This window comes from Thunnus maccoyii, chromosome 11 (assembly GCF_910596095.1).
Source record: "Thunnus maccoyii chromosome 11, fThuMac1.1, whole genome shotgun sequence".
Classification (NCBI taxonomy): Eukaryota; Metazoa; Chordata; class Actinopteri; order Scombriformes; family Scombridae; genus Thunnus; species Thunnus maccoyii.
The window spans coordinates 16,041,273-16,065,832 of record NC_056543.1 but is presented as its reverse complement, the minus strand read 5'-3'; the positions used below and the strand labels follow the sequence as shown (position 1 = coordinate 16,065,832).

Genomic DNA, 24,560 nt, shown 5'->3' with positions numbered 1-24,560 from the left:
ACAACTAAAATACTTCCAAAACATTTTATTAATTAATCGCAGGTAAATGCATGATAATTTTAAAAAAATCATGTTTTAGGAATCTGATTAAACCAAGATAATTAGCAGATATTCCGATTGTGGCCCATGCGTGAATATATTTAGGTGAAATAGAGAGTGTAGTCCTTTCAGATGCAGACCCTGGTGTTTTGAAGTTTTTTTAGAGGGGCTGATGAAAGCCTGGGTGTGTGTTTGAAGTGCGCAGAGCAGCTGGCTTTGTGTTTGTGGACTCCTCCCGTTATGTGATGAAGTTCAGATGCGCGCCGTTGTTCCGTACGCGCGTCACCAGCGGACAGAGGAGCTTCCCGACGCCAGGGGAGAGGATGGAGAGATGTGTGGATCACGACTACAGGAGGCTTTGAATATGACATTAACACCTCGCTAATTGATACTCTCCTACTTTTACAGGATATTCTACCACAATTTGCAGGAGCTGCTTTGAGATCCAGCGCTGTCGTACGCGTCTGTCTTCCCCCCCACCCCCCAGTTGAACAGCTTCCTGGGCTGCGTGGACCGTAAACCTCGCCTCGGTCCCTCGCGGTCATGTTATAATTTACTCGGACGAATTTTTTTGGTTTGTTTTTAAATTCAGGAAATGTTGGCATGGCCGCCTCAGGAGCACAGAGGTGTCCGAAGAGTGAGAAGTTGGACGAGGCGCAGGCTTTGGCCAAGAGCTGCGCGGGGAGACCAGACTTCCTGCCTTGTGATGGACTCTCCATCTGCGCTACGCACAGCCACGGGAAGTGCTTCAAACTGCACTGGTGCTGCCACTTGGGCTGGTGTCACTGTAAGTTTGTTTTAAATGGTTTAACCGCTCTCTGTGCTACCAGAAATGTATCACTGTTTGTATAATGACAAGTTATTTAGGATATTTGGAAGTCACGACCATGTAGTGAATGTGGAAGCATCATAAAACCTAATTCACACTGTATAATCGACAAAAAATGACTAAAATGTAGCAGGTATTATCTGGACATTGATAAGATATTAAATGAGGTATGATGTGTCACATTGATAAAGATTAAAAGCCATTAAACTGACTTACAGATAGAACAGACCAGCTCAGATTTCATTTCTGATCAAACTTCCACATCGATTTTAGAGTCTTGTTTATATTCCTTATTGTTCTGATATCAAGGTCAAACCTACATGGAGTCACATGTATCACATGTATCCTTAATCAGTGTCAAACCTTCCTATGGACGCCCTTGTATTGAATAGTTTATGTCGTCTAAACAGTGGAGGCTGAAAAATTTAGAAGCAGAGAGATGAATGTTTCAGATTCATGGCTCCAGTGTTTACCAGTGTTCCTCTGGTTTTGTTTTTGCTCTTTGTAGACTGTTAAATTTTGATATCCAGCCCACACTGTCACTGTGCAGTGTGCTGTAGTTCAGTGCAGGCCTTGAAAATCTAGCGAACAAAACAGATACCATCTAAACAATCCTTCAGTATCCATATTTTTCATATCTTTGTCTGTCAGTCTTTATGTTATGTGTAAAAGCAGATTACTGTGAATTTAATTATGTAAAATTAGTTTTTCTGTAAACCAATTTACCAAAATATCAACTAATTTAAGATGAGTGCCTTTTGAGACACTAGAATAATGAAAACAATCTTAAATTTTTGATTAAAGCATCATCCAGTTCACTTCGTACTCAAACCCAACTACAACTGAGATTAATTGCTTATGTATGTATGGTTATAAATGTATGTGTTTGTATTACATCTTATAAAGAATATAAAAGAGACTCTGCTATTGAACCAAACCTAAATATGAGGGTACAGGTGTATGTTATCTAAATATCTAAATAATAATTAAAAAAAACATTGACTGAAACTACCATGAAACTTCCCTACACTGTTAGCGAAATAGAGACCTGAGAGAGTGCACGTTAACGTCACACAAGTGAGTCATTGCTTTCATTTCTACTTTAAAGGTCTTGTGATCAAGGCTGCAACTAACAGTTATTTTCATCATCGTATTTATGGTAAATGGACTGCATATACATGTAGCACCTTTCTAGTCTTCTGACCACTCAAAGAGCTTTACACTACAAGCCAAGATTCACCCATTCACACACACATTCATACACTGATGTCCGTGGCTGCCACGCAAGGTGCCAACGTGCTCCTCAGGAGGAGTTTCTGATGCTCGTTCACACACTGATGGCAAAACCTTTGGGAGCAATTTGGGGATCAGTATCTTGCCCAAGGACACTTCGACATGTGGACTGGATGAGCCGGGGATCAAACCACCGAGCTTCTGATTAGTGGACGACCTTCTGAGCCACAACGGCCCTTATCTGTCGATTATTTTCTGGATCAGTTAGTCAATGAAATGTTAAAAAATAGCCCACAATGATATCTTCAATTTGTTTGTTTTGTCAGAACAGCAGTCCAAAGCCTTAAGATGTTCAATTTGCTGTCATATATAACAGAAAATCAGCAAATATTTGGCATTTTTGCATGAAAATGGACTGAAAGGATAACTTGATAATCAAAATAGTTTATAATTCATTTTCTTTCAATCATTTAATCAACTAATCGTCGCAGATCTACTTGAAATCTATATTTCAGAAATCACCAACAAGTTTATTGCCAAGTAGGTTTACAAGGAATTTTCCTTGGTGTTGTGGTGCATAACAATCAAAATATACACGTAAATCAAGTAATCATAAATACTATAAAGTAGAAGATTTTTTTTCTTGTCAACAAATAGCATGAAAAGACAAAAACCAACAATGAATTTAACCTGCTGACAAGTATCGTCTAACAATACAGAGCTGGATGTAGCTTATTACTCTGTGCTATAGACCTCCATTGTTGTCCAAATTATTAAAAACACATCAATTAGCTTTTCTGGGTGACATGTTCCTGCATCACTATGAACATGGGCACTATAGTTTGAGTCAATCACCGTCCTGCTTCTGTAAATACTCACCACAGCAACAAATCTGTATTACTCCGCAACCGAAAATAGTCCTTGAGAAATGTTGTAATTACTTCTGTTTTATTGTTAAATTGCTATAAACAACAATGCCCAGCTGTTGTAGGAAATACAAGAGCCTTTTAAAAATATGAAACTATATACTATAAATCTTTAAATCTTTACAAATGTTTCTGGAGTGCCCAAGCAGGGAAGTCGGAAAGTACTGAGAGACAGACAAACACATGGTTGGTTTTCATGGGATTTGTTGACAATAAGAAAAATGCAGAAAAACAATGAGATTTTCTATCTTTTGCCTCAATATCATCACATTATCTACCACATTTTCTTGACTATTGTAACAAGAACAGGTCTTTTCATGAGAAGCAGTCAGTCAACGGCCATTTTGGTAATTGAGTTCAGTCAATACTATCATACTAACTATATTTACTCCTGAAGTGTTGATGGTAAGAGGCCTCAGCTCCGCTTAAACATGCTCACTTTTCTCTTCACTTTGAGAAGTGTCACAGGCATTTTCACCAGCCACGTCTCAGACACTTTCTTTCCGTTTGAACCTTTATCGACCTGACACTTCGACACCACCACAGAATCACAATAGCTGTGTCTGAATCTGACAGGATGTCCGTCTCTTTGTGCTGCCCTAATTTATCCCATCTCTGGCTGCCCTGAAAATCCTCAGATCAGTGTAGAACACAATCACCATCCACTCTGCACCAGTCATTCGGGGCTTATAGTGTGCAACTGCAGAAGTCACATTGTAATCTTTGCCATGTAATCATTGGATTTAGATGCCGGCCTCCGTCCAGAATGAGCCGAGTGATTTGAAATATCTGATGTGGCAGAAAAAATAAGGATTCTTTCCAGTGTTTATCGTGAGCCACATCCGAGATTTATTTTTCTCGCCAAAGCCTGTTCAGTGTTACATCATTTGTAAACATTTAGACTTCCTCCTTTCTGCTTTGAAATATTCATCACACGGCCTGAAAATGTGCTGTACAATCTGCACAGTGAACTTGGGCGTGTCCGTTATTTAATTCAGGCTTATCTATGCTATAGAAGAAAGAGCCAGCTGCATTATAATGGAGCTTCTCACCTTCACGTTACTCTCCACTGTAATTCACAGGTTCCCCTCGCAGGACAGTCATGCACCACAGTGAGAATAAACCAAGCTTAGACTGCGGAATCAGGCAGAACCAGGACACCCAGAGAGAAAAGTATAGCAGCGTGCCTCCGCATGCAATGCCTGCCTGGTCTGCTCTGCTCTCGCCCTTCTTTCTAGTGATGCATAATAACGCCGGATAGAAATAGGTGAAATGTTGTATAGCGTTATCTCCCCATGTTTTCATTAGGAGCGTGCCTATGACTATAACCTGCAGTATAAATTTGTTCTGAAGCTGATAATTGTGTATTCACCACAGGGAGCCTTGCTGGACTGCCTCGTTAATTACATTTTTAATAGGTTTCCAGGCAAACAAACACAAAATGTCAACGTGTGTTCAAGACTTGGCTCAGCATTGAAATTATCTGACGCAAATTATTCCCACTATCTTACCCGTGGGGCAGTATGAGGTTCAAAGCAAAACAACTTTATTGTCCACCTTTTGTAGCGCAAAAGTTGGTATTCGTCTACAGCTTGTATGACAATCAACATCAATATCATTCAACATCATATGTTACAAAAACAGTAAGTAATAAACATTTTACACTATATTAGATGCAACTTCCTGAAAAAGAAAGGAATAAATTGCTAGACCACTTTAAGAAGTAAAGTGCCGGGTCAGAAAAATATTGGCACGTCCATTATTTACTGGTTTAACTGATGTGAGGCATGTGGGATGAATTATTTCTTTATAGATATTTTTTTTTGCGCAGGGGACTCTGTACCGTCTCCCTGAGGACGGGAACTGAAAGTGATGATTCAGGGGATGGCATGAATCCCTCAAGATTTTGTCTGTCATGCGTTAAACTGCTTTGTCATAGTGATGAGCTAACGATTGCTGTTTACAGCCTGATGTTGCACTGCCAAGTTCGAATATTCTGGAGAGTTTGGCCTTGTTTTTGACAGTGAGGTATTTGAACCAGGACACAATGTTGAATGTAAGAACACAAACGTAAGATGTGTTGGCTAAACTCAAAAATCCTCAGTTTGCACAATAGAAAGAGTGTTTGTTGTGAGGTGACGGCTTGATCCAAAACAGTCCCGAGGTATTTAAAGGAGCTCACTTGCTGCACCTCCTGTGCTGTTGACCGTCACAGGGTTTTCTAAGGTGTTCTTATTTGTGGTCTTTGCACATCTCTATGGTTATTACCTGCTTGAGTCTCCTTTTTCCTTTATGTGCCGTTGCAAACTAACCGTCCTCAGAATGTCTCAGTTTCTGCTCTTTGACGACACCAATCACGTTTCCACTTGGTTGTAGTTTTGTTGAAACCTTCGGCTAAGAAAATGGGGGGAAATGGAATTGTGTGTAGGTGGAGGCAGTGTTCCCAGCTGGTGACAACATCAGTCCAAGCCTCTCATTAGTGATAATTAGCTGTGTTTAGTGTCACTGCCAATGTGTCATGTCTGATGAGAGCTTCTGCTCACAGCAGCACTGGAACCACCTGGTATGACTGTTTTTTTCTCTCTTTATTCTCTACTAACTGATTACAATTACCAGGCAGAGCAATGAATTACTCATTAAGAACAAAATCTAACAAATTCTAATGAATCCCAAACTGTCTTGTCAGTCCACTCTTACTCTGTCATCTCTGATTCTTATACTTTAGTACTTTACGTTTCTTGTAAATACAGAAAAGTAGAATCTTTTCTGTCACACTTTCTCAGCAGTCTCATCTGTCACACCACCGCTGCTGTTGCAACTATTTCTAAAGGGAAATATAGAGTCTTATTGGATAAAGCTCTTCCCTATACTGATTGATCTGGTGACCAATTCAAAATTTACCGCAGTGCTGAATCATAGAAAAGCTTGACCTATTATCGAAGGATCAATACGTTGTCAGCACAGGCCCGAGGGGAAGTTTTTGGATTGATTGCACATGTTGGGAAACATAGAGCTTTGATCACTTTAGCTGCAGGTCTCTCAGTGTGGAAATCAGAGCAGCGTCCACACTGAAGTTTGACAAGTTTGCTCATATATTTCAAAGGATAGTTTATGATTTTTTTTCAAGTCTGTCTTAATATCATACCAAATTCCCTTTATGTATCCTCTGATCAAAGCTCAGTAAGCAAACACAGTGCGATGAAACGCAAGGAGGGCATTTTGTTCTGAATTCATGGAGTGAGACAGGGTTGCTGCTTTAAAAAAAAATCAAGTTAGAACGAATGAGAATGATGTAATTTGTTCAAATTAATTGTAAAATACATTACAGAGTGGTGTTTTTGTTTATTCGTAGGGCCTCTGCTGCCTTACTGAGTGACAAGCTAACAAGTGAAGTTGTTGCGGTAATGTGCTTTGGAAAGGCAGCAAAGAGACTCTCCTTTATCCACAGTTTTTCCATGAATAATTAAGAAAACAAAATGCTGCTTCTATTTCTCAAATGGTTTGGTGTCATGATTATCTGTTCATGACGCCTCATTAATTTCCTCAGTTTTGCATTAACAAAGAGAGCAACAATTAGCTTTTTTCACAGAAGACATGTTGACGCAGATAAACAAATGTAACAGTTAAATCGAATGGTTGCTGAATTCCATTTAGCTGCTTCAGTTTCAGGGTCCTGCTATTGTGCATGCTGGCTCACTGTCACATGGCTTACTGGGACACTTGAATAGAACAGAGTCATTGTTAAAGACCTCCTCCAGTGAAAATCAAGTTTTTAACCCTGTTTTTCTAATGTTACAAGACATATCGAGAGCAAAATAAGCAGTCAATGTCATGGTGAGCATTTCCGCTTTGAAACTGCAGTGTACCAAGGACAGTCTCAAAAAATGGATTCAGTCGGGCAGGATTTCATACCTCACAAATCTAAAGAACCAATCATTTATGATTAAAGATAATTATATGTAGAGTCTACCTCCTCAGGTTTTCCCTTACAGCTGATTGCGATCTGCAAAGAAGAGTAGCAACCCGTTGAGTTGAAAAGCCGAGTCCGGCATATTGCTGTTTAGCTAAGTTTCTGTCAGGAGAAAAAAAACAACAGTTCCTCATCTCCTGATGAACACTCAGTCTCAGTCAGATCAGATCCATTTTGTTATCCAGTGAGGGAACGTTGACCATAAAGGGCTGGGTTTCCATGGTGCCGAGCTGCGCTTCTAACTCATTGAGCCTCGCATCCAACATAATACATTTACTACTAATGTACCATTATCATTAAATGAGGCAGGGGAATAGCTAAACATGAGCAAGAGAGCAGGAGAGCGAGAGGGAGAGGGGGAAGCCATCGCTAACCGATAAGCTAAAGTAAACAGCAGAGCTGAAAAGCATGTAAATAACTGTACGATGAGCAAGAAAGTCGCTAAGAGGAGAGAGCTTTAAATGTACAGCGGGTAACTAGCCACAGTAATGAAGAAAATAGCAAAATTAACTGGGTTGAGATGCAGAAACACTACCAATGACACAGAAACTCCGGCAACTAGAAATGAGACAGTACGCTTACCGCAGCACGTTATGTTGTTAATGATTTGTTTGTGGAATTTATTGCATAATTTTTCGTAATAAATGCCCAGAATAACCACGCCCAATTCAAACCCAATATCAGGAAAGTTTATAAAAACTTAAATTACAATATTTCGAATTTGGATTTTAACTAATTTCTTATACTTTTGAGATGCTTACTATTATGTACGTAAGACCCTAAATTACATAGTTAGAAGGCTACTGTGGATTTGGGTTTCCAGTGGATTTCATACATGTCTGGAAAGGATCTTTAATGTGATTAGTAACACCTGTGCTTTTCTTACTATGATCAGTCAAAATATCTGCTGTGAAAAATTTAATTGTGTTTACTGATAGATGAATAGAGCATCAATAGATCACTGTGACAGTGCATTTTATAAACGCCCTGCTGGAGTACACAGCACAGCTTGTCGCGTTTGTACACTGTGACTTTTGAATTTGTTATGATAATTACAGATTGACTATTTAATTTTTTTCAGCATTCAAACAGTTGTTCAGATTATGTATAAAAAATGACAATCGTAGAGCAAGGACTGTGGATTTTGTCCCCTGTCTGTTACAGTGTAGGGAGGTATGTACATATGTGAGTACTGTTTTAAGATATGCTTGAAAGGCCAATCCTTTAAGGCCATGACAAGAGTTGGCGTTAAAAGTTGACTATGCTTTGAAAAAACAGCTACAGAGGATTGTATTTTTTCACTTTCAGTATAGACTAAACAGTGTATTTCAAACTGGCTATAAATCAGGAACAGCCTTTGCCTCTGGAGACATTAAACAGGAAACAGCAAAGGAGTTTCACATGATGCAGGGTCAGACCGTCCCCTCAGCTGAAATCTGAAACTTATGTTGTTGCCGCGGCTGCAGCCCCTTTGTTGGACAGATTTAAACACAAAGAGCAGCGGATGTGTGAGCGGACCGTATCCACCGGCCAAAAGGGTGTAGCAGCTGTTGTGAAACACGATAACAATCTGCTAAAATAATTGTTTTTTCTCACCAGGTTGGACCAACATGATGCTTTGAACAGTTGTGTTGTATTTAGAGTATCTGCTGATCAGTATGCACATAAAGATTGCTGGCTTTGGCTCAAACATACAAAAAATCAAACTGATGGGGGTGTTAATGACTCATTCTCCACCAAGGCTTTGATATAAGCCAATATTAAAGTAACATCATCTGCGTGAGACTGTCGTGCTCATTCATCTTGACTGCAGTACATGTTGAGCTTGTCTACAATGAACTTCTGTCGAGTATTTTTCTTCCAGCTGCACTCTGTAGGGTGTCAGTAGAGCTGAAATATGGACAGAGTTATGTTGAAGCTCTGTGAACAGAGTGAGAGATGCATGGGCTGCATGATGCATTATTTAGGTCTCCTGTATTAGACCAGACTGTGTAGCCGTCGGCCAGGCAGCGCCCAAGAGAGAGCAGAGGAGGCTTTCAAGATGGAGACGGGTGGGAGTAGAGGAGTTGAAGCTCCTCCTCACTCCTCCTGCACTCCACTCCCTCCTCTGAAGAGCTAACTTTCCAAGAATGTGCTGCTTGTTCTTCCACTTTCCCATTAACCTCTTGAACTCTTTGAGTTTCAACATAAATGTCTATTAAGAAGACTGTAGCTGCAGTCTGCTGCAATTTACTCATGAGGCATGAGAAGGGTCAATGCCACCCCCTCTCTCAAGCTGACTGGACACACGAGAACCTCGCGGTTTCATGTGTCAAAGTTAATCTTGTTGAATTAAATTAAGTTAAATAAATTTGCACTCAAAAGTGATTGTGTCTCGCCCCGTTCCACATAGACATGAAGGGGACATGAATATGTGTACCATATTGTATGAGAATCTATCCAATAGTTGTTGAGAGATTTCAGCAAGTCCCACAAATGAGAACTTCATGGTGGTGTTAGAGGAAAAGTTAAGGGATCGCCAAAGTCGGTTTGATTTATCCCCTGGCAACCATGAATGTCCTCACAGAGTTTCATGGCAATCCATCAAATAGTTGTTGAGAGATTTCACCAAAACCCACAAATATCAACCTCAGTGACACCAGAGGAAAAGTCACAGGATCACCAAAGTCGGTAGGATTCATCCTCTGGGAACCATGAATGAAACAAAATTTTAAATATTGCAGTTTGGACCAAAGTGATGGACGGACTGATCGACAAACCTTACATTAGACCAGAAATTACTATCCCTAGAACCGTTGTTAGCATGGCTAAAAATATATATGGTTGTATTTAACATTCTTTATCTGCTTGTTTCAACATGTAAATGAAGCTAAGGGTGTTTTCACACTTCACACTTTTCACAGGTGTGAACACAATAATCACACTTGGGGGCGGATCAAAACAACTGCACCAAGACCATTTAACGTGTTTTCACACCTATAGTTCATTTGCTCTGATCCGAATCAGTTGATGAGTTGGTGAACTTGGTGCATTTTCCCATTGGTTTGGTTTCTTTTCACACAGAAAAATCCAAGCAAGCCAAAATGTGTCACTACAAGCCATGTGAGAATGTTCATTTTTCTCATTGGTCAGATGTGTCTGGGGCAGGAGCAAGAACGTAAACACAGGAAGAAGGTCCTGAAGAAGGTCAACTAGCCAAATACAAAGTACTGCTTTGTGCTAGTCGATTCATTCTCTGGCTAGTTGTTAGCAACTGTTAAATTTGCTCATCCGCATCCCAGTATGCAAAGCTCACCTGGCTACGGGAGCCATTTCACTCGGACTTGTGGAGTACACCTAGTAGTCGGGTCGGATTGAGGACAGATCACGTTCTCACCACAAACAAACTGCTCCAGAGTTTATTTGGGACCAGACCAAGACCACCTCCTCTAAGGGTGTTTTCACACCTGCACTTTTTAGTCCAGTTAAATCGAACTCTGGTTTGTTTTCCCCTTGGTGTGATTCATTTGGGCAGGTGTGAACACAGTAAACGCACTCTGGTGCAAACCGAAACAACTGCACTGTGACCATTCAGTGGACGTGGTCTTGGTCTGGTCCTAAATGAACTCTGGAGTGGTTAATTTGTGGTGGGAACGTAATCCGACCTCAATCCAACCCAACTACTAGATATACTCTGCAAGTTTGAGTGAAACAGCTTCTGTAGCCGGGTGAGCTTTGCATACTGGGATGCGGATGAGCGAATTTAACAGTTACCAACAACTAGCTCGAGAATGAATTGAGATCCGACCTAGACTAGCACGAAATACGTTGTATTTGGCCAGTGGGCCTTCTTCAGGACCTTCTTCCTGTGTTTACATTCTTTCTCCAGCCCCAGACACATCTGACCAATGAGTGAAGTGAATATTCTCAAGTGACTTGTAGAGATGCATTTTGGCTCACTTGGATTTTTCTCTTTGTGAAAAGAAACCGAATCAAGGGGGAAATACACTAAATACACCGAGCCATCAACTGATTCGGACCAGAGCAAATGAACAAAGGTGTGTAAACGCCCTTAAATGATTCATGTACTGACTAAAATAATTAGTCCCAGATGTCATATTATATATTCTAGATATCACTAGTACTTTTGGATATCTTTCTTTGTTTTTCCAGTGAAAAAGTTAATTCCCATAAGTGTAAGAGTAAGAGAAAGAGTCACCTCCACTGCTTTTAAACTGCAGACATCCTGCATTCATAATCAGATAATTGTAATGAAGAGCTGTAATTTTCTTTTTTGATGTGCCCAACAGCCTCATTTACATCTCCTATGCATCCCACAATGCCTTTCATCAGTCCCTGGTGAATTTGTTGCTCTCAGCGGCATTTAATGATAATGTGATGAAAGGCTTTCCAGTCAAGAAAAAGTAAAAGTCACTCTCCTTTAACTCAAAGTGCAACATGTCCTATAGCTGCATATTGTTCTGGTCTATTAAGGCTGCTGTCAGTGGTAAACGTTGTGCCTGTGTTTCCTCTGCAGTTTATTTTTCTCAGTATGATTGTAGGTATAAAGGGTTGTGTCTGCAGAAGAGCTCTCATAATATTTGATTCTCAAGTTTTTGACTCACAACTGAGTCAAAAACCTGACATTTACTGTTGTTTCTACTAATGCTTCTTTTAATGTCAACCATCATTGAAACAGGGCTTGTTTTGTCGTGTGACATCATGTCGTCCATGTTTAGCTTGTTATCCTACAGAAGAAAATATACCACAAAACAAAAAAATTTGTAAGATACATAACCAGAAGTGGTTTTTAATCACTCCTCACAATATTATTTTTAATATATCTATTAAAAACACACAATTTCTTCATAAAGATGAACATTGCATTTTATTTTGATTTAATCCCACATACTGTACACCATCCTGCTACTATAAATACTCAAACCAAACCAAATGTGTATTAATCTGCAGCTGAAAATTGTCCCCATCAAAACACACTGTTTACTCCTGTTTGAAAAACTTTTACAAAAAACTGCAGTGCACAGCTGTTTCAGGGAAATATTTTACCCTTTAAAAAAATACATTAAAAACTTGAGCAATATATTTGTGATTTGAGTGCCACAGACAGGGCAACCAAGACAGAAAGTATTGAGAGATGAACATATTGCTGGATTTGGTCCTTTTATGCGATTTGTTCACAATAAGAAAAATATAGAATGCCAGCTTTATCTTCTAAAGAAAAATTATTGTCCTTAACCTGAACTAAGAGGTGAAGGCTGCAAAAATATCCTCAATAAGGAGAATTTCACATTTTTTTCTGTCTTTGTGCGGACATCTGGTCTTTGTTGGAGTGGAAACACACACAGACACATGAGCAGAGGGAGAGGGAGTAGAGGCGGCCTAACAGCTGACATTGTCATGCAAGGCTTCAGCACTGGGCAACACAGAAGGTTAGAGTACAACTGAATATCAATATAGTTGCAAAGGCAGCGTTCACTAGCTGTCAGTTAGTGTGTGCTTTTCTCTGCACAGTATAGATACATAGAAATCATGCCTCTGCATTCGCTTGTCAAATTAATGTCCATTGTTGAGAGTAGTTATGTTTACATTCAGTGTCTCTCACCAAAACACATTGTGTGTATCCGAGGCCTGACAGATCCATTTAGTGCGTTTCCTTCCTCATAAAACATTTGCAAATGTTGTAAATATTTTAAATGGTTCATTGTTAACATCCATGTTTGCTAGCTTGCAGTCGTCTTTTTCCTTTTGTTGGTGCATTTCTGTTGTTCTTTGCACATTACTGCCACCAGCTGTTTGTCAGTGGAATAGCGTGAATGCTCACATGTTAGCATAATGCAAACAAAAACATTGCTCCATAGCACTATTAGTGATCAAAAACTCCATATAGTACCTTTAAAATATGTGAAAGGAAATCAGGCCATTAAAAAGCTGCTGAAAAAGAACCCTTGGCTTTATGGAGCCTTTATAGCAAGTTTCAGCTCACTGTTTAGCCGTCCGGCTGCATTTTTGGCCACAGCTGGCAGCTTAAATCCATTGTACTCTACCTCAGCACCAACAGATACAGTTAGTTACTAGCTGGTGAACATAATGGCACATTTAACAGCTTAAGAGTGAGATATTTCCCTCAGGAGTTGGTAGAGAGCAAAAACCAAGCTAAAGGACAGTGAATATTGGACTTATATTCATCAGGTGGACAGAAACACGACTCCATATGAATGATAATGTTGCTCTGTAACTGCTGGATGATGTGTAAATAAGCAAAAGGTTGCTAATGAGTTCAACTTAAGAGGTTATGATCTGTCTTGTGTTTACAACTTGTTTCCACTGCCCCCAAATGGCCATAAAATGAGCTAATGCAGGTTTTAGCAATTACCACCACATACGGTATTTGTAATAATAACAGTATTTGTAATAATCCAAGTAGATAGCATCCAGGTATTAGAAAACAGAAAGATGTGTTTTGCTAATGTGAAGATTCACCACTCTTCCCTTTTGCCAGACTAAGTGAGATTAATCTCACACATAACGTACTATCCTCTGGAGCTGACGGAGACAGAGATATTTCTAACTTAGTGCAAACTAATTCTGCAGCGTTCCCTGTAGATCCACAGCTAGACAGCCTGTGTTCCTTCCACAAGGCTGTTGAGGATGACTAGTGTTGGTGTAGCGTTAGCTCCATATGTCTGTCTGTTTTGTTGTCTGCCCATTCATCTGTCTGTCCCCCAGTACTGCTTTTGGTATGAGAAGCTCCAGATGGATGAACACAATTAGATGTAATATGTTAAATAAAAACTAAATGCCAACACATTGCCTTCTACAGCTTTAGCTCTCATTTATTCCCACTATCTTGTCTGCCTGAATAAGCTCGTCTCAGTTTGACCATGGACCATTGACTTTCTCTCATCAAACAGAGGATGGCTACTATTCCTCCTTTTTGACTGCATCGAAAGTAGCATTCATGTTTTGTGTTAACAATGCCCAAGTATACGGACATCAAGCTTCAGTTGCTACCTTTTTTAATCACTTCATATGGGTGCATAATGCAGCTTTATGACTTTGATAGTGAGGCGGTCATGCAAATTTAGTTAAAACTGTTCTTGTGGGTAGAAAATTAATTCAAACATGACTGCTCAGCTGATTTTGTTCAACTAAATGTCTTGTGTGCTGAAAAAATGAGTGTTCAGCGTTACAATCTCACTTTGTCCATTCAGCAAAGCAAAACAAAGCCACTTTTGTGCTTTGAAGTAGTTTGATGTTTCAGTGTAACCTGGGAAAAGATTTTTGATTGAATGGATCCCCCAGCCAGTAAAACAATAGACAAGGACACAGAGTGAGAGGAAGTGATGCGTAGGCTTGTCAGCTTCTGTAGTTTCTCTCTCTCCAGGGAGCCAGTTAAACACACATCTGAGCTGCGCTATTCAGGCAGCACGGCTCAGAGTTGGAGGCAGTGGGCTGCAAACAATGAGTAACATTTGGAAGCAGTCATTTTGCAATTGCCACCTGTTCACGAGTTGCCAAAAAAGGGAGGCATAACTCACATGGAAGGCGTTCGAAAATGTGTATATGAATGTGGTCACTTTCCACAACATATTTGTGGTCTATCTTATTGAGTATTCATGTGACACTAAATGACACCATCCTAATTCATGTTAGAGCTGTAAATGTTGCTTGGCCTTAATCCCATCTGCCATTTCATCATTTCTGAATTAAATCTTGCATCAGCTTCTAAGGGTCAAAAATGATTGCTGCACTGCTCTCAGTGACCTGAAATTTTAAACTATATTACATTCAGGCTGCAGCTCCACCTTAGATGGTGGTGCCAAGGCAGGTACTTTTGCCTTTGGCAGCATCAAAAGCTTTGTGATGTGAAAATTGCTACCGTCCCCAAGACACGACATCACAGACAAACTACGAGCTTGAAACATGTGCTCCCTGCCCACTTTTTGGCATTTTCAAAAATTGTGTCCTTCTCTGAGGCTAACTGAAAATACATGTTTGTACAATCCTATAATTATTATTACAGTATTATATTGCTGTCATATATGATGGTCACCTTAAATCAGATTTGATTGGATACATTTATTTATACGCCCCAGGATGTGCCACCAAAAACATTTTACTGGAAGAGAGAAGAAAGGGATTTTGATATGTGAATATTTAGCATGTACTAAGAGAGAGAGAGAACAATTAACGCAGGTACAAAGGATTAGGACTTTAAAAATGTAGTACTTTTTATTTCATTGTGCCTTTAAAATCAACCCTTATTGACATGAATCACATTTTTCAGACTGCATACATACTGCTTCTTGCCACTACTTCTTGCACTACATGTTTACCTTTTCAGAAATATTTTTACTGATTCTCTCCATCATGTCTGAAAAGGAGTGTGCATTTTGTTCATCTGAACCAATGAAAATGACTGATCTGTGGTTTGTTTGTTTGTTTGTTTGTTTTTTGCCCCCTATAGGCAAGTATGTGTACCAACCCATGACCAATGTGTGCCAGCTGCCTAGCACAGCCGTGCCGCCTGTCGGGACAGAGTACAGTAACACCATCGACCTGTCTGTCTCTCTGGCTGAGCGCTTCCTTAAGCTCGCCCCCTGCTTTAAGTCCCCGCCTCACCTGGAGTCGCCCAAGTACTGCGTCATCGCAGACCTGTTTGTGGACGACTACATCGTCAAACGCATCAACGGAAAGATGTGCTACGTGCAGCGTCCACTGCCTGCATTACCCGAACCGCCTCATGCTCCCACCCCTCCCCCACCTACTCCCGCTACACCTCAGATGCCCCAAAATGCCACTCAGCCTCGGCAAACAGTCAAGCCCACACCGCCAATCCAACACGCACCTGCGCCGCCACCAGTCCAACAGGTGTACATTGAGCACAAACACCCCTCCCCCTTGGACAAGATAAAGGGCACCAAAATGGACCACTGCTCCTCTCCGTCCAGCTCCGAGGACTCCGGCATCAACGCGCTGGGTCTGCACTACCTGGAGTCCTGTGAGGAGGAGAGCGAGGAGGAGGAGGATGACGAGTTGAGCACAGATGGAAACTCCAGCCCCAGCAGCCTCTGGGATCAGGACGACTGTTCTCTGCTCTCCCCCTCCAAGTCAATGATAGAGATCATCGAAAAGATTGAAACAACTGTGTAGCTGACAAGGTGTTGATATGGACACTGACTATGAGGGAGTGTGATGCACGGAGCAACATCATATTAGTGAGAACAACACTCCAGGATGTGTTTTAGACGGAACAATAGGAAACAAACCCCCTTCAAACACTTGAGCAGGGCTTTGTCGGGTTGTTTTGAGTCAAATTTGTTTTCCTGCAGGTGGCTGAGGACTGTACACCTGCACTCACACGCAGCCTCTCCTCTGTTCACATCCCCTGCATGGAGTGAATTTCTGCAACTTTTTACAACAAAGGAGAAAGCGGAAGCACAAGAATATCAAGCACATGCACAGTGGACCAAATGATACATGCTAATTATACCATGAAAAATCTAAAATCCAGAAGGAATCATTAAAAGGTGCACTTCCGTAGGAGGAAAGTGAGAGAAAAAGTGAGACTTTTGTGTGAGATTTCTCCGTAGGTATATATTACTGGAGCTAAATAATGTGTGAATAAAGGTGGTATAAGTAGGTTTCTTGATGATAATAAGCAGTTAGGTAATTCTCAGTGTTCTCCAGTTGTCAATCTGGCAGTCAGACTTTATTCTAATTCAACATTCAAGTGGCAGATAAGGCATTTCTTGTTCTCTGGTCAGTGGCTCCACCCACATATATTAGTAATTCTGAAATTTCAGCACAATAACTACGAGGCCAGCTACCTCTCATGGGCCTAAAGCACAGCAACCTTTAAACCTGTTAATTACTCAGCTCCGAGCTGCTGAGACACACCTCCATTTATCATGTTAAAAAGATTTTTGGCTGTACTTCTCTGCACTTTATTGACACCAACACAAGTGGTAGGTAGGTATAGGTCAGTGTTTGACAATCAAGGATTACACAGAAGCACATTCCTATGCTGTACCTGCCAGTAAGGACCAAGGATACTCTTAATACTTTCTAAAAACATTAATCAGCACCAGACACCTTTTCTGGTCAAGCTGAACTGAACTGCAGTGCTGTTCAAGGTTAAATGGAGCCTGAAGCAAAACATGACTTGCATTGACCTCTATTAGATTAAATCCAATAGAGGTCAATGCAATAGAGGTTAAATTAAATAGCATTGACGTGTATCTGGCATAGATAAGCCGTTTTCATATATGAACTCAGGAAAGAGTTCATTCCAGAGAATCAGGTCTGGACATTTTCAAAGTTGCCCTTTCACACATGTAGCACACATCATGAAATTGTCCGTGTCATGTGACGCATTTTCATTTGTTGGAAATACTCCGTTTGGTTTAGGCGAGGGGTGCAGAGGGCAGGACATGAGTATGACAGAAGAATGCTGCAGTTGTAATTCAGCATTTTTAAGCTTTTCACCAGAAATAAAACTGCTCTTATTTGACGAGAAATAACAGAAAGTCTTCTCACCCATTAGCACTAGCTTCACAGCAGAGCAACCAGGCCCAGTCAAAATAATGCAGCTTAGCTGGCCTGTTGTGCTTATTCAGCACTGGTCGCATGTGTAAAATAACGGCTGTGCATGAGAGGGGAGTTAACTGCTGGAAATCAAAGACGTATTTAAGTTTATGTTCTGCTTGTTCAACAGTTGTTGGATAAATTTCTTGTACTGTCTCCCTTACTGCCGGATTTTGTTGCACTTACAGTAGCGAGCAGTTGTAGCCTTCTTGCTCCGGAGAATTCACTGCTGTATTCACACACGGGCTCAGTCGGACATTACACAGACTTTGTACTAAGGAGCTGGCAGGGTAAAGTCCGTTTAATGTCCGGTCCGATTGATTCGGACATTCGAGTTCACACATACAGCTCCTCTGGGTAACATCTGGAAAATTTCAGGTTGCAGTGCATGTGTGAAAGGGGCTCTACAGTAGCCTGAACTTTACATAAGTAGGAGTCACATCGTCACAACAGAGACTAGTAAGACACCCAGTGAAGGGGGAATATATCTAATATTTACGTATAAACTTACATTATAATAAAACAGCATTATTATTTGCTTTTTCGGCTTCGGAGTGAAACGTCTTGTGATGCCAGCTGAAAGGGGAGTCTTGGAAAGGTGTGCAGGCTAGGCTAGACTAGTGTGTCACAGTTACTTTGTGCTACGGGGGCAGTCAAAATGTCACTTAATGCACCTTTAAAGCGAGATTACAGTACAGAATAGGATGCTGAATACGTGTTGTGATGTATTGATGGACATAATGTTATAAGAAATGCACTCAAATATGAAACGAATAGGACAGCCCCTTATTAGTCAGTTAGTAAAATGAAGCTGGGCTACGTTAAATATCTTTTTTAGTCTTTTAATTTTCTTTTTTAATGTTTAAAGAGTTATTTCCTGGAGAGTTATGAACAAAAATCACTCAAATGTTCACAAATATGTATTGCTACAATGCTACAAACACTAGGTGTAAAAAAAAGGAAAAAAAGAGAAGAAAAAGTCATTTTGCATGAAGTCCCTCATGTCAAAAAATGATTCAGTAACTAAATTGTGATTCAGAGTGTTCAAAGAGCAGATACATCCTATATCTGTTATTCAATAAAATGTTTTCTATTCAGGGACAACCCTTGACATTACACACTGAACACAGTCCCTCTTAATGAAGGTTAAAACATCTCTTATGTTCTTATTATTGTTATATTATTTTCATATGAATAAATCTTAATGAAACTCACTTTTTTCCCCTCAGTTTTGTCTGTTGTAGGCAGTGCTTTATCACATTTCAAAAAAAGTTTAAATCTCCTTTTAAATGCACTCTTTCATCTGACACACTGATGACTAATGTTCTCCAGAGATGGGGAGGGGAGGGAACAGCAAAGCAAAGTGAGAGATACAGTAAAATTGAGTCATTACTTTAGCTGTGGTTGTTTGCCTCCTCTGAAATGTCTTGAGGGATGTTCTTTGTTTTTGTTTGCGTCCCTTACTTTGTAACCTTTACTTCCTCACGCTGCACTGGCATAGAAAAATTACATTGAAGAGTAAAAATAAAACTGAAGTGAGTGCAGTGGAAGAGTTAGGACTGGACACCATTAAAAGATGACCTGTGCCTCAGTGAAGCCACTCTAACCCCAACTCCCCACGCTTTCTTTTATTGATCCACTCTAACTATAGAGACAAAGTCCTGCTATGTCCTCTGGGCGTCTGTCCCAGACAGTCTTCTCCACACTTCGTCTAGCAGCTGATTGTATGAGAGACATGCAAGAGCCTTTCTCACCTTGACTTGGAGCCCAGATTGATTTCTCCGTGCTTCTCTTTTCCCTGCATTGTGTCTATCGATTCTTTTTTTCTCCACTAGTGCGGAGAGAAAACCACGGCATGAAATACTAGTCGGTTTATATAAATGTACGCTCTCTATTCTGCTCTGTGGTGAAGAGGAGAACTGTGTAACTGGATGACCACGCGATGAGGAGAGAGGGGAAGAGAAAGTGGGAGAGATGGAGGGGGTGCAGGCAGGCAGGCAGGCAGGCAGGCAGGCAGATGAGAGGAAGCTCAATTAGAAGCATGATGATGCAAGCTAATGTAAAGTCTTAGGATGGCTTGTGTGTGTTTGTGTATGTGTGTGTGTGGTCCAGGTATTCCTCATGTTGTGGGGACTCGCCTCCCTTATGGGGACAAAAAGCAAGTTGCTTTCATTAATACATAAATCATTAATTTTAGGATGAAGACTTGGTTTCCTCTGATGGAAACATGACTGTGTGTGTGTGTGTGTGTGTGTGTGTGTGTGTGTGTGCAGGCTGGTTACATGTAGTTGAACATTTTGAAATAATTTCCATTTTCAAAAGCTACTGACTGATCTGGTGATGCGATGGATTGCCATTACTGTAAATCCCTCGTGGCAAAGTCATTCAGTTAGCAGGCACCTTGAGCAGTGGAGAGTTCACAAACACACACAGGATGACACACACCAAATCAAAAAACGCCCTTGTTCAAGGACTGCCGCACGAGCAGGCTTGGCACAGCGTTAGTCATAAGCTGTAGAGAGATGTTGTCAGCTCCACCTTTTTTTTCCCTTTTGATGTGCATTTACACTCCTACAGAGAGTTCCTTTTAATTTCATACAATTGCACTTTCTCTCCAGAGGTCAGTTATAAGATGAGCAAAACCCAAACACTCACATTTTATGTGACAGAAAGAAGAAAATGGAGTGCCAACAGTGCCTCACCTTTGAGAGGAGAAGCATTAGGAGGAATCAAGTTTATATGCATTTGTTCTGATGGAGGATTGTTTTGAATTTGATGAAAATGTGCTGCAGGTAGATGGAAGTTAAAGGATAGGTTCACAATTGTTGAAGTCCATCTTAAAACAACAGTCAGGTCCCTAAATGAACACTGAAACATGTTTTTTTCTTGCTGTAATTATTCCTCCTGTTCATACTGGCCATTAGAAGATCCCTTCATAATGCACTTGCAAAGTAAGTGATGGGGGACAAAATCCACAGTCCTTCTTCTGTGCAAAAATGTATTTAAAAGTTTGTCTGAAGCTAATATGAAGCTTCAGCCGTCTAAATGAGTCAAATCAAGTAGATATCTTTCAACATTACAGTCTTTTTAGTGCCAAAGTCCCTCCTTTTGTTACTATACTCCCACCGCAGTTCAACAGGGAAACATTGTCTGAGGAAACAGAAAGAGGGAATTTGATGCTAAAAAGACTGTAAATGTGGCAGATATCCATTTGATATGACTAACTCAGACTGCTGAAGCCTCATATAAGCTTCAAATAAATCTTTAAATACATTTTTGCACAAAATGACTGTGTGGACACATTGTGGATTTTGGCCCCCATCACTTACATTGAAAGTGCATTTGAAGGAGATCTTTTAATAGCCAGTATGAACAGGAGGAATGATTACAGCGAGGAAAGCCTCTCAAGACTGGGATGAGTGTCATTCACAGCCTTGTCGACCAAATATACTATATGTCCTCAACTTGTTAACCCTTAAAGGGGACATGTTGCTTATATATGAAGCATATATGCTTTATGTGATTTTCTGTTATTTATGTTACGATGTCAGATATCTATGTTTAACATGGTCCAAAACTTGAGGTCAACGTATGTAGAAATGCTCCCTGCAAGTCAAAAGTCCAGACTTCAACCTGCTCTGAACATTTCCATTGCAACATTTTTTTCTACCTTGCCGTCCATGTGTTGTTTGTGTTGATAGAAATAAAAAAAACAATAACAACAAGGTCAAACATCAGCATTATATACTGTATGTGCAGCAGTTATACAGTTTAATGAGATCCCTCAGTGAATTACCACTAAGCCATGTGGCTGTACAAGCTAGTAACAGGCCATGACATACGCTGCAGTGTCCCCCGCAGTGTTGATTGATTGACTGGGTGGTATATGAGCTGGGCCCAGCATGTTCTTGCACTGCCAGCCGTGCACTGAGCTCGGCACTGGTTTCAGTTAATTTAGGTTGACAAATAGACACAGACAGAAAGTAAACCAAAATATGAGGGTTATCATTCACTGTCCATCATGGTCTCAACAAGAGTTCCTCACAATTTGCAGCACGTGAGATTTCATGCGTTCATATCTCCCTCCTCCTCCTCCTCCTCCTCCTCTCTCTCTTTCTTCCCATCTCTCTTTTTGGCATCCGCCCTCTGACAGGCTCACATATTCGGCAACCAAATCCATACAACGAGTCATAACTTTTTTGTAAAATCTAATGGAGATCCCAGTATTTTTTGGAGGAATGTGTATAAAATAACGCACAACACATCTAGAATATATTGGTAAATGTTATACAGTAGCATTTTACAATTTGCATTCACCCATTCATACACACACTGGTGGCCATAAATACAGTATGTAAAGCATAGTATGTAAGGGGAAATGAAAGGGGAAAGCTAGTAGTTAAGGGGTTAATACAATTTATGCAATTTGACACACATCATAGAAAACCATATCAGCTCCCCACAGGAAGCCAGTGCTATATTGCAAGCATACAGCTTCCTCATATAATCCATCTCTAATCTGAGACATTCAGAGCAAAACTTCAACAGCAGCACTCCATTTCAAAAGGGCCATTTATATGTCCAATTTACTGCATAATGTCCCTGTGATTGGCCCGAGGTAACAGGAGAACCCACCCTGCAGGTAACAGGGGAAGGCACCAGCAAGCAGCTGATAAACAATCAGACACATGGCTTTGCCATGGCCGTGCTCGATGGGTGATGGGTCTCTGATAAGCTCTATAAACGCAAGAGTGTCACCTGGAGTGCAGTGCAGTGCTCACTGCCTCTAAAATATTCATTACTTTTTTCCAGTCACTGTCTGCCCTCGACTTTGAAATGGATTTAGAGGACTTTTCCCTTTTAGACACAGAGCATGACTTTCTCCCTGCAAATTCCAGACAACAGCTTCAAGCTTAAGTGTTCAATAGTCAGGGCTATGTTTGAAATTATTCTCTTTTTGTTGCTGAAAGCTACATGCTGATTCATCCTGTCACTATTTCTGGTGGGTGAGTACCCTGTAAGCAGTTTGTTTTTTGTTTTTTTTTTGATGGCAGAATGGCTCACAGTGGTATATCTTAATGTGATTAGTTGTCTTTGTTGCTGTGGATTAGTCTGTATTAATTGGTGATTCTGTTGTTGGAGAGTGCACTGGATGGATGATTACATTTGCACATGAAATGTATAATACCTTCTGCTATGTTTGAAGAGTTGGAGTTTCCCTTCCTCTCTAAAGAAAGGTTTCTTCACTGAGGAACAATATTCTTCACAATGATCCTGAATTGAATTAGCCATTAGCAAATCAGCTGTGCAGTTTTTGTATGTTGAGGGAAAGTCTGAATCCATCTTGTATCTCCTTCAGACTGACATAGTAATACAGGTCAAGAGGGTCTACCTGAACAGGTCAATATGCATCAGCTGACCCTCCTTCACCACCTACCTCCTGACCAGTAATTACATCCAGTAGGTGATTTGAGGGGGGATGAGGGGTGATGCCATCCCTTGTTAGCAAAATGCATCCCCTTGTTAACCTGCCATCCCCTAGTAGCAGAGAGAGTGAAGGAGCAGAGGGGTTGTTTAGTTGAATATGTTCGTCTAGTCTGCCTGACTCTTTGATCCTTTATCTGACTGAGGTTTTTGCAAGTTAGAATCATAGCTCTGAAATATTAGTAGTCTAACTGTGCTGTGTATTGATAAATCCATGGCGCTGTCTGTGGTGCTGAAGTAGCAGACGGATTTGTAATTGCACCTTTTTCTCTCAGTACCGCCCCTCTGTCAGTTCATCTTGGATCTATAATATTCTCTAAACTATATAATATAACTACCCAATTCTATAGTATATTTTAACCTATATACTCTATAGAGTGGTGTCACCCTCATGATCAAAATGAGAAGTAGCAATGTGTAGTCACAGAAGAGCGGGAGGATCATAGAGACACACTGCTACCAGTGGTATTCCTATAATATTCCTATAATATTTCTGTGATCATTCATTAGCATCTGTGCTGCTGAAAATACACCCTCAGACCAAGCCACCTCTGTAATAAAAGGTTTTAAATAGTTTGTGTGACCTGGCAGTGGAGCAGGTAATGTGCCTGAGGAAATAAACCTGCACTGACCTCACCATGCTCAGCTGCAACAGTTACATAATTTGAGGTAAAGTTTATACCATCATAACTATGAGCATGAGCATTATTAAAATGTTAATATCCACATCTGGTAGAGAATAGGCCTACACAAAACATGTATTTAGACTAATAGTGATTCTATTAAATTGAAATTATAATTGCAATTATAATATCAAGAATTAGGCTAGGCTTATATGATAATCCTGCAGTCCTGTTGGGCCACCCCCCCCTGTTAAAAATGATCAAATCACCTACTGATTGCATCAATATTGAGGTCAATATGGCCGCCCTCCCTAGTGTCTTTTTGTATTCCCTCTGACCCATAGAGGAAGGCTGATATGATATCATGTCTTGTATCAGTTACAGCCTCTGGTTATGACCACAGCTAATGTTATCTTAACATTAGCTGCGATGTCTGCAGCTAATGTTAAGATAACCAGTGGAGACTACTAAAACAAGTTATTTACACCTTGTTATGATCAGCTGTGATTCTACGGCTATGGGGTGGCTATAGCTGTGTATTGCTGTTGCTGTAATTATGGCTGTGGCTTTGATTGTTATGATGACAGCTGTGACACATCCATTTTTAATGAGTGTCACTAACTACATGTTGGGGTTGTGTGTGTGCGGTGGAGTGACAGACAGTGCTGGCTGAGCTGAAGTTATTCTTGAACTCCTGTGGTGTTTGATAACACATCTGTCATATCAAATAGAAGCACCGGATTCAAATCCTGACTGTCTGGCTTAATGATGAGGCTAATGTTAATAGAAGCAATAAAGAGTATAGCCACAGTATAATCCACACAAGTGCAGCCAAAGCTCCAGCAATAACCAGGTCCAGAGTTCACAGT

General features: G+C 40.5%; 1 protein-coding gene across 1 annotated transcript; it reads left to right on the top strand.

The window, feature by feature from the left end:
• Window positions 1-13: 13 nt before the first annotated feature.
• On the top strand, window positions 14-18,798 carry zgc:162707 (UPF0524 protein C3orf70 homolog B). The gene is made up of 2 exons (XM_042426371.1): window positions 14-826; window positions 15,465-18,798. The coding sequence occupies exons 1-2, from the start codon at window positions 643-645 to the stop codon at window positions 16,148-16,150; spliced, it is 870 nt and encodes a 289-aa protein (XP_042282305.1). The 5' UTR covers window positions 14-642; the 3' UTR covers window positions 16,151-18,798.
• Window positions 18,799-24,560: the final 5,762 nt, after the last annotated feature.

Coding starts and splice junctions, on each gene's coding strand:
- zgc:162707 (XM_042426371.1), top strand. CDS start 643: ATGGCCGCCTCAGGAGCACAGAGGTGTCCGAAGAGTGAGAAGTTGGAC. Junction 827..15,464: donor CCACTTGGGCTGGTGTCACT/GTAAGTTTGTTT, acceptor TGCCCCCTATAG/GCAAGTATGTGTACCAACCC.